Source organism: Taudactylus pleione, unplaced genomic scaffold (assembly GCF_031769625.1).
Source record: "Taudactylus pleione unplaced genomic scaffold, aTauple2 ptg000198l, whole genome shotgun sequence".
NCBI classification, from domain to species: Eukaryota; Metazoa; Chordata; class Amphibia; order Anura; family Myobatrachidae; genus Taudactylus; species Taudactylus pleione.
The window spans coordinates 1,052,815-1,064,495 of record NW_028284600.1 but is presented as its reverse complement, the minus strand read 5'-3'; the positions used below and the strand labels follow the sequence as shown (position 1 = coordinate 1,064,495).

General features: G+C 41.4%; 1 protein-coding gene across 2 annotated transcripts in view; it reads right to left on the bottom strand.

Moving 5' to 3' along the window:
* Positions 1-531: 531 nt before the first annotated feature.
* Positions 532-11,681, bottom strand: part of MGMT (O-6-methylguanine-DNA methyltransferase) — a 471,419-nt gene continuing 460,269 nt past the window's right edge. For both annotated transcript variants that reach the window (XM_088476947.1, XM_088476948.1), the window contains one exon: positions 532-1,563. In XM_088476947.1, coding sequence (XP_088333073.1) covers positions 1,435-1,563 — 129 coding nt within the window. In that variant the 3' untranslated portion in view covers positions 532-1,434. The remainder of the gene's footprint in view (positions 1,564-11,681) is intronic.

The following is an 11,681-nucleotide window of genomic DNA, read 5'->3' as shown; positions in this document are numbered from 1 at the left end:
ACAGCACCTTTCAAAAATATGTACATGGGACGCAGGAGCCAACTCCGTAATACTAGTAGACAGCTAAATCCTGCGGCAGATTTGTCTGAAACTGAGCACATAATGCACAGATTTTTTTGACAATGCTGTTCATTTTAAAATCCATTCTTAAAACACCACAAAAAGTGGTGAATAAGGATTTGCTAAACACACTATAAAAACAGACTTTAATTTTTCTAATCTAGGGTGCCCTCTATTGAGTAGAGATGGCTGGAACAATCCCTGTTCAAAGTATAGCAACTCCTACCACAGTGCAACCAGACACACACTGATTAATGATTCCTGCAAAAAAAATGTTTTCTTTTTTAATGAATTTTCAGTTTATTAATATTTTTAAAAATAAAACATCTATTAAGCTATTCACAAAATATATCTTGAGATGTTGTTTGCCACAAAAAAATGTTCTTTTGTTTTTTTCCTAGTACTCTTTTCTTTAATAATTAATTTATTTTTGTGTATAACTAGATAAAAACACAAAAAACAAGTCACAACAAAGATAACAGTGAACTTTATTTTTAAAAATGCAGAGGCTATATATGTGTACAATTTTTTTTTTTTAATTTTATTAAATGAAATCACTACTGTATATTAATTTATTTTTATTGGCAAGCGAACACAGAAATATATGAAAGGAAGCCAGAAAAAAATGTTATTGGTATCTTTTCAACAACTCCTAGAGATCTGAAATGTAGAAAGACTGTCTAAACAAACACCACAATAGAGATTTCCTTTAAATTTATGCTGTCTCTTACTTTTTTTTAATATATATTTTTTTTCTGCGAGTGTGACAGCGACATATACGTGAAACATTGTTCCAAAAAAACTAAACATCAAAAGGATTAGGTGGGAATGCTGGGCACCAGTGCTGGCAGAGGTACAGGATCTCCGTTTGGATGAATACAAAGCTGGGCAGGAATAGGGAGGTGTGTGTGCGACATATTATTTTGCTTTGAGTCGCACGCTATGCTGTAACATTGCCGGCTGTCCCTTCTATAAGACAGATGCTTCCTCGCAGGGGCAGTTGAACCTCTGATTTGCCACGCTCCTCCCTCTCTTTTCCTTGCTTTAATGGGCATTAAAAATAGAACAAAACAGGACTGGAGATGTGAACAAAATACAAGCCTAACAGGCACTGTCTGCTGTACTCATTCTGCTGTAAAATGTAAAAACAAGACGAGGCACACAAGCTGCGTCCCCCAGGACACATCCAGCCTTTATAATATAGTAGTTGCCACCGCACATTTCACATCGGATGTTGTATTATATTTATATGTCGCTCAAATATTTACAATTTTCCTGAATTCAACAGCGTAATTTGAAAGCTTATAGCGTAGTGTGCTGGGTAATATGTTTTGGCAGCGGTACAGCTCTGGGTGAAGCGTTATGGAAGCATGCTCACATGTCTTTTACGTGCTTCTCGTGTGCTAGAAGCCAGCATTTCATATCGTTTTTGCTCCCGCCACCGTAGTTGCCGATGTTTCCATCGCTGCAAATCACCCGGTGGCATGGGATGATAAGTGGCACCTGAAAGAAATTAATAGATAAAAAATAAATAAAAATTTGGTTTACACCAAGATATACTCTACAGAGGTTAAAAACACAAAACAAACGAGTTGTTATAGTTCACAATGTATGCTTGAGCGTTAGTGGCATGCTAGCTTGCGCAACCAGGCCAAAGCAGTAAGGTCCTCGAACAGGTGGGGACTCCAAAAACAGGGAGAGGAACCAGCTTTATTCGCACAATCATTGCTGTGCGGAGCCCAATACAATTGTGCACTGTGCTTCGTATTTGCCTCCGATGCAATCTCAGCGATGATGTCACCAGCATGCCCGACTCCCCACCCTCCGTCCTCCCTTCTTGCAGGGCAACTGGGGCAGACAAGATTGTAACCAGCTCTTAAGGTGCCCCATCCACTAGGCGATTAAATTGAGCGATTGAACGATAACCATATCGTTATCGTTCATAAATTGTTTGCAAATCAATAAGAGAAATGTCTAAAACGAACAAGCAATGCGCGCTCCCGCTGGTCGTTTAGACATCTGTCATCGGGCAAACATGCTGGACAACCTGACAATGACGTCAGGTTCAGCATATCTGCAGATGATTGATGACCCTGCACTGAACGACTCAGTGTAGGCACATCACAGGCTGACAAACGACTGCACGATTACAATGTCGTAATCGTGCAGTCGTTTTGCGGTCTGCCAGTGGATGGGCAGCTTTAGAGACACTGGGCTGTAGACACGATTCAGGTTAGACAGTAAAACAAATTGTAGCTGTTTGTATTTTGTGGTAACTAAACAAGTCAAATCCTTGTAGTGCAAACATTGCGCCTGCAGCCTTACCCAAGGTCTAATTCGCTGTATTGGGGATGTAATACTGATAATTTCTTACTACCCAGTATACCTTTCTTTAACCTATGGCAGACTACAAATATATGATATTCATGGAAGAAGTGATAATTAGAGATGTGCGCGGTCTCCCGTCTTTTTGTTTTGGCAAAACCACCCTCAGATGTTTTCTTTTTGGTTTTTACAACACTGCCGGATATACGAAACTACAAAGTACATCCCAGTCACTTGAAGAAGAGACAGGTATTATACTGTATAGGTAACTTTAAATCAGGCAGTATGGGCTGTCTCATACTATGATTTACAGCCTAACCATTTATATACTGTCCAACATGGCACTGTAGCTTGACACCCTCTGGTGCATTGTAACGGGGTTGAATGTGTGTGTGAGTTGTGACTTTTTTTCCCCCTTGTTATTACATGTTGATCTCATTTCCAGCACTAATCATTTATTGTTACAGTCCCTGTGATAAGTTACTCTCAGCATGTGGGACAACAACTATAACTTTACTGACGAACGTGTGTTCTGCAAATGGCTTTCGTGATATTGTAAAGGAAATCTAAACATTGAGGCTCTCATAGGTGTATACAGGGCTTACTATAAACAGTTGCTTCACATGACTTAATTAACCCATTGATTAAGAATTTGTCGCGCATCCATAACACTAACACTGAACAAGATGCTACATCATAAATCAAATATAGGAAACGGTGGCAGCATTTTCCCGTTGGGGATCGGGAACAAATCACAGAGGACATTATAGTACATAGTAGTGATAATAGGGAATGATTTTATATGTGTGCATTTGCTTCATCTGGCACAGAAAAGAAATAAAATAATAGTGTTGTAAAATAGATACATAAAAAAAATTTTTTTATTTTTTTGTGTTTAAGAGAAATATAATTTGTGAGGAGAAACTAAGAGAAACAGAAAATGGCAACAGCGGCTTCACATCACTGTCGGCGGGAACAAATTCTGTCATTAAATAATGTGGGGTCCTCCACTATCACACAACATTCATGTCTTGCTTTCTGCATGCCTTCATTCAACTTTTACTAAACATGTTGTGTTAGTCTTTCTGGATACGGTATCATCCTGGCAAAGTTACTTTTTATTGAATTTAGATCTTGTACAGAAACGCTCGGTGGACTCTACTGAGAGCAGAGCTGATCTGCATCATATCCAAAGGCACTAGTTTACCAACAAAGAAGGCTCTATGATAGACGGATAAAGCATTTAAGTAAAGGAAACAGGGGAGCGTACAGTACTTGTAGCAATAAATTAAAGTTGGCACAAAGTGAACGGCCCCTTTGCAATTTGTGGTAAGAAGATGACATCAAATTTGATCCAGATGACGATGCAGCCTAAACAGCCATGGGTTTAGCAGAACTACATCACAGTAGCTCGGCTGTGTTGACATTATGTTGTAGGAATGAGGGAAGAGCTGGGGCCAGTGGTCATTGGGAAACATTTAGAGGTCCGCTGGTTTTGGCCACTGAATGACAAGTGCATGGCCTGTCCACATGTGGCTGCAAAACATTCCCTGATCCCTCTTAGCCGTCCGTAATTACAATGCAGATGGTGAGTATTCTCCCCCACTGTGGACACATACAAAACACGCCGCAGACAACATTAGTGACTGAAGAAAAGATTTAAGTACGTTAAAACTTCCTGTAAGGAGCATTACTTCATGTCTCTGAAAGTGATGAATGGGTAATGCATAAAAACTTAATGAGTAAACACAGTAATAAGTAAACAGCTGTTCAGAAATTTAAGGGAAAGGCGATGCAGGAAATAATTTTACATTACACCAATTAGGAACTCATCCAGTGCCTCAGCCTGTTGGGTAGATCTTCAGTGTGCTATAAAAGTCTCTGGTTGCTTGGCTTTACCGCGCACTTTGCCCACCCTTCCCTCTGTAGTAAATCTACATTTCTGCTGTTAAGCTAGGTACACACTGGAGCCATGTCGTCACAATGTGGCCGATTTGTCCAAATCGTAACGACATATCATGCAATATCGTGCGGTGGGAATGCACAATATGCGCGCTCCCGTGGTGACATGTGACGTTGTCAGGTTTGATGTTGCTGCACATCAAATCTGACGATATCGCAAGCGGCCCCATTCATGTTAATGAAGGACGGACCGAGTGGTCCAATTTGTACCCGCGGTACGATATGTCGGTACACATCGTCAAGTGTGTACCTAGCTTTACTCACGAGTTGTTCAATCAGTGTCACAACTCCAACCCAGCTATTGAGACTGAATTCTCCCTGCAGTGGCGATACCATTGCCATTCATGCAAACACGCTCAATAATTATATAAATAATGTATCTGTTCACACAACAAAAAGTAACCAGGCACACAACGGAGGTCAGAGGTTAAACAAAATAGTAACCACTCGAGTCTTATTAGAAGAGCAATAACGACGCACATTAAAGTCCACGGCGGCGGAACAAACACAGTGTTGAAATGTAACCAAGTCTAAAGATATTTTGTTATCTTTGAACCTTAATGAGGCAGGAGATATCCAGCTCACGCCAGATGTCATTAGAACACGTTTTATTCACTTTAGAAATATTTTAAATTCCTCTCCAATTCATTAAGCACAGTGCAGGGGGGTGAGGAAATGCAGTTTGTGCCATCCTGGTTCCGACCCCCTCGCTAGGATCTGGGAGGGCTCCCTGTTCTCCCAGGAGTCAGGGAGACCTGCCCAACATTCAGAGAAAGTAGGAAAGTGTGGTTATAAGCGTTTAAACATGTGCTGATGTAGGACTGAACTGTATCTCTTTGCTTGCTCTAGACAAAGACAACGTGGCCTAAAGCTGCGAATCCACTACGCGATATATTGAACGATTACAGTATGGTTATCGTTAATTATTTTGTGCAGTGGACATTGAGCCCATACTGTACGATATATCGTTCAGTGCCGGCACCCTCCCTCATCCCCGGCGATGAGCGACGCCGACAACGCATCGCTGGTTGTTGACGGCATATTCACTGCACGATCTTGCGGACGAATGAAAAATAACGATGGCGTTATCGTTCAATATATCGTGTAGTGGATAAGCGGCTTAAGGGTGCTTAGAATTTAAGGGGGAGATTTATCAAACCTTGGAGAAATATAAACTGGGAAGAGATAAAGTACCAACCAATCAGCTCCTGTCGTTTTGCAAACACAGCCTGTAAGATGCCAACCAGAAGCTTTAAAAAAAATGTAGCTAGATGAGGCAGGCCGTTTGTATAACCTCAATAACATGCCCTCTTATTCCAAAATATAACAGGTGAACAGGGCTAAAAGCAAGAATCTCATTCATTATTCTCCTTTTAATATGAATGGCTGTTAAGGCACTCAGCGGGACGCTATCTTACACTTAAGCTTTTATGTTTTAATCACTATTTGTTTACAAAATATTTCATTATTTTTATTGTAATTACAATTCCCGATCCCACGGCGACTTTTGAGCAGAAAGCAGTAGTTATTACATAACTGCAAAAAGTATAAAGTAATGGTGGAAACTAATAAATGGATTTGTTTTCATGTAATATGTTACAATACGTTGATGAAACAAAGTTTACGGATACTATAACCGAATACATTTGTTTTTATGCAATATAAAATAGATTTATTTTAATGTTTTTTGTTGTGTTTTTTTTAAATCATCTAAAATGCAAATAAAAAAGGAAACCAGTCAGGACATCACTGGGAGATTGAAGTATAAAGTCGACAGGGGTCTTGCAAAGTGGCATTGTGCTAATCACACAAGAGGACGGAAAATCCAAACCGTACAACCGATACCTTTATTCACACTTAAGGCAGATTTGTAACCAATGATTTTCACCTAAAGCGCCGGTTTGTCCCCCTTCCCTACATGACACCATCTGGTGCCTGGACCTCCTATGGAATATAACAAAGAATTTAGTGCCGCACCTATGATTCCCTTGTAAAACCTGCAAATTATGACCACCTGTTCATTATTACCAGGAAAGTAGGTGAGCGCTTGCAGGAGATTTCTTTATACTATATTTTAAGAGGCAGACGTTAGGTGGACAGAGGGAGCGGAAAGAGAAAAACTAAATGAAACAAAAAAAAAAAAGCCCCAAACAACTTCTTTAGTAGAGTCTGAAATGGTTGTTAAATTCCAAAATTAAATTAAAGCTATTTGGGGAGCCATACACAGCCATATAGTTATAAAAATGACAAAAAAAAAAAAAAGGACAATGGCATAAATATTGCGTTTTGTGAATCTAATCTTTTTTAGAAATACGACTTTGTAAATATACTATTGACTATTTCAGGGTAAAATAATCAGCGTCATTCCATACTTTATGAATGAGCAAGCTACACGAATAATAAGTGGCATTTATATTGAGTTTAAAAGTCAATATAGATTCACACAACAAAATCGAAGTGAGAGAAAAAGGGTTAAATATATATTTGCTTATGTCTGCCTAATGGAAATATTATGTACAGCATGGATTTAAAAAATAATGCTTATGTATATACACACACACACATTATATATAGATATATATACAGTTAGGTGCTTAAATATTGGGACATTGACAGAATTCTCATATTTTGGCCTCTATTCACCACCACAATGGCTTTGAAATGAAACAAACAAGATGTGCTTTAACTGCAGACTTTCAGATTTAATTTGAGGGTAATTACATCCAAATCAGGTGAACGGTGTAGGAATTACAACAGTTTCTATATGTGCCTCCCACTTTTTAAGGGGCCAAAAGTAATGGGACTATCAACTCAAAAGCTATTGCATGGACAGGTGTGGGCTATTCCCTCGTTATTTCATTATCAATTAAGCAGGTAAAAGGTCTGGAGCTGATTCTAGGTGTGACATTTGCATTTGGAATCAGTTGCTGTCGACTCTCAATATGAGATCCAAAGAGCTGTCACTATCAGTGAAGCAACCCATCATTAGGCTGAAATATCAAAACAAACCCATCAGAGAGATAGCAAAAACATTAGGTGTGGCCAAATCAACTGTTTGGAACATTCTTAAAAAGAAAGAATACACCGGAGAGCTCAGCAACACCAAAAGACCCGGAAGACCACAGAAAACAATTGTGGTGGATGACAGAAGAATTATTTCCCTGGTGAAGAAAAACCCTTTCACAACAGTTGGCCAAATCAAGAACACTCTCCAGGAGGTAGGTGTATATTTGTCAGAGTCAACAATCAAGAGAAGACTTCACAAGAGTGAATAAAGAGGGTCCACCACAAGATGTAAACCATTGGTGAGCCACAAAAACAGGAAGACCAGATTAGAGTTTGCCAAACAACATCTAAAAAAGCCATTACAGTTCTGGAACAACATCCTATGGACAGATGAGACAAAGATCAACTTGTACCAGAGTGATGGGAAGAGAAGAGTATGGAGAAGGAAAGGAACTGCTCATGATCCAAAACATACCACCTCATCAGTGAAGCATGGTGGTGGTAGTGTCATGGTGTGGGCATGTATGGCTGCCAATGGAACTGGTTCCCTTGTATTTATTGATGATGTGACTGCTGACAAAAGCAGCAGAATGAATTCTGAAGTGTTTCGGGCAATATTATATACTCATATTCAGTCAAATGCTTCAGAACTCATTGGACGGCGCTTCACAGTGCAGATGGACAATGACCCAAAGCATACTGCAAAAGCAACCAAAGAGTTTTTTAAGGCTAAAAAGTGGAATGTTATGCAATAACCAAGTCAATCCCCTGACCTGAATCCGATTGAGCATGAATTTCACTTGATGAAGACAAAACTGAAGGGAAAATGCCCCAAGAACAAGCAGGAGGGTTCTTGGGGCCTGGCAGAGCATCGCCAGGGATGAAACCCAGCGTCTGGTGATGTCTATGCGTTCCAGACTTCAGGCTGTAATTGCCTGCAAAGGATTTGCAACAAAGTATTAAAAAGTGAAAGTTAGATTTAGGATTGTTTAGTTTGTCCCATTACTTTTGGCCCCTTAAAAAGTGGGAGGCACATATAGAAACCGTTGTAATTCCTACACCGTTCACCTGATTTGGATGTAATTACCCTCAAATTAAATCTGAAAGTCTGCAGTTAAAGCACATCCTGTTTGTTTCATTTCAAAGCCACTGTGCTGGTGAATAGAGGCCAAAATCTGAAAATTCTGTCAATGTCCCAATATTTATGCACCTGACTGTGTGTGTATATATATATATATATATATATATATATATATATATATACAGAACGAAAAATAGTGGCACTCTGAGACTTAACAGCAGTTAGAAGAAGGACATCGTTTATTCCAAAGTCAGGAACATCGACCAACGTTTCGGGGCCACAGCGCCCCTTTGTCAAGGTAAGTGACAAAGGGGCGCTGTGGCCCCGAAACGTTAGTCGATGTTCCTGACTTTAGAATAAACGATGTCCTTCTTCTAACTGCTGTTAAGTCTCAGAGTGCCACTATTTTTCGTTCTGTATATTCTTCTTCAGTAGGAGGTACCTGAGCATATACTGACTTGGATTGTTGTGAGTGCCGGACTATTGTACAAGTATATATATATATATCTATATATATATATATACATATATATATATATATATATATATATATATATAGTACAGGTCCCAACTGCACACAAAGAAAGTCACTTAGGAGTGCCTGGCACATAAATTCATGCAGTATAGACAAAAGAGGAGCCAGCACATCCAATGATAAATGCAAAAATAATAATTTTATGGAGAAAGTAGCAGCATCATATAAATTGCATATACATAGTGTGTGAACCACTATATATCAGAAAGCATGACGGAAAAACAGATACTTAGCGCAGCACAGCCAGGGTGGTCAAAAACTGCCAGTACGTCAGCATAGTGGACACATGCAGTGTCGGATGCCCGACAGCTTTTTCGACGTGACCCACACGCCTTTTTCAAGAAAGATGTAGTTATGAGACTGGGGTGGGTGTTATGCTAAGGGCGGAAGGTTAGGGAAAGGGCACCCCCCCAGGGACGGTTAGGTTTAGGGTGCGGGGAGGGGGGGCTAGGTTTAGGCTCTAACGGGGGGATGTTAGGGTTAGTCACCAGGGGGGAGGTTAGGGTTATGAACCCCTAAGGGAGGGTTAGGGGGATGGAGAGGGGTAGGGATAGTATACTTACCTGTGCTGTCAGGACTTTGAACCATCGGGCTGCCGGCATCGGGATTTAAACTGCCGGACTGTAGTCCGGCGGTCATTCATATTGATTCCATATACGGATGCGGCGGTGGGGACATCGGTGGCGGCGGTGGGTCGCTGGTGTTGGCAGAACCCAGCGGCGGCGGTGCGGGCATTGGTGGCGGGCCTGGATCCGAGAGGATCCAGTCCCCGCCAGCCATTCTGCCGAATACGGCAGCGGCGCCCATTTCAAAAATGGCGTTTAGGCGCCATTTTTGAAATTCAAAGATGGCTGCCGTGAGCCAATCACGCTCGTGGCGGTCATTTTTGAATTTCAATAATGGCGCTAAGGCGCCATTTTTGAAATGGGCGCCACTGCCGTACTCGGCAGAATGGCTGGCGGGGACTGGATCCTCTCGAATCCAGGCCCGCCGCCGACACACGAACAGGCGTCGGTGAAAATTCACAAAACCTATTGATTTTCTGCCACTCAAACTTCAAAAAGCAATGAAATTACGATCATTAAGGCTGACGCCTTAATGGACGTGTTCCTTGCGCGATACAGATATGGTATGCCATCACACCCTGTGCTTAACTGCAGATTCAGAACTCTCACAGAATGAGATTGCTGTCACTCACCAAATGGTGGAGCTGCTAATTCACCAAATTGTGTGCTCATTGGAATACACACATGCAGTCTATGCAACTGAGGTCAAAGCAGAAAATAGAGCTGTGCAGATGGGATAAAAGTGGTGTGGATGGGGGGAGGAGACACAGCAGCGTGGTAGGTGAGACACAAAGGTGTGTAGAGGAGGGAAGGTTAAGCAGTACAGGGGGGGGTAGCCAAAGTGATGCAGATGGGTGGAAAACAGTGGTGCGGATGGGGGGAAACAGAATGGCATGGTTTGGTGGGACAGCGACGTTGATGGGGGAAGAGAGTGGCATGGACATGGGAAGACAGAGCAGTGCAGATAGGTAAAGACAGATTGGTGCAGATAAGGGAATACAGACTAGCACAAATAGGAGAACACACAACAGTAGGGATTGGGGAAGACAGATTGGTGTGGATGGGTAGGAAGACAGAGTAGTGCGGGTGGGGGCAGGAGACAGACTTGCACAGTTGGGGGTGACAGAATGGTGCAGATGAAGAAAGAAAGAGTGCTGCAGAGGAAAGGAAGACAAAGCGGCATGGCTTAGGGTAAGGCAGTGGTGCAGAAGGAAACAGAGTGGCATGGATGCAGGGCGGTGCGGATGGAGAAAGACAGATTTGTGCGGATGAAAGAACACAGACTAGCACAGTTCAGAGACCACACAGCAGTAGGGATTGGGGAAGACAGATGGTGTGGATGGGGAGGAAGACAGAGTGGTGCCAGTGGTGGGGGAGACAGAGTTGCACGGTTGGGTGACCAGAGTAGTGCAGATGGAGGAAGAAAGAGTGCAACAGATGAGAGAAAGACAGCAACGTGGCTGTGGAGAAGGCATGGATGCAGGGTTGGGGAAAAACATTGGTGCGGATGAGGGAACACAGACTATCACAATTGGGAGACCACACAGCAGTAGGGATTGGGGAATATATAGCAGCATGGAGGCATATAGGGGAAGAAATTGTACATGTATAGACTGAGTATATTTTTAAAAATAAGGGAGCTGAAAGTGTATTGTAAATGAGATAAATGTATGCAGTGAGAAGGATGTTGGAAGCCAGTGAGATTGTTTTGGTGATCAAATGGGAAGATTGTGGGCACTGAGTGGGATGTAGGAACCACATAAATGCTCAAACCTCAGTTGCATAGACTGCATGTGTGTATTCCAATGTGAATGTATTCTGTGAATTAGCAGCTCCACCATTTTGTGAGTGACAGCAATCTCATTCTGTTAGAGTTCTGAATCTGCAGTCAACCACAGGGTGTGATGACATACCATATCTGTATTGTGCAAGGAACACATCCGTTAAGGCGTCAGCCTTAATGATCATAATTTCATTGCTTTTTGAAGTTTGAGTGGAAGAAAATCAATAGGTTTTGTAAATTTTCAGATCATGTCTAAGCAGCCTTAATGGAACATGTGAAACCGTAAGGTTTTTTGTCTATGGAATATACATATATATATATATAATATATAAAAATAAATAAAAGAAAACTTCTCCCGGGTGT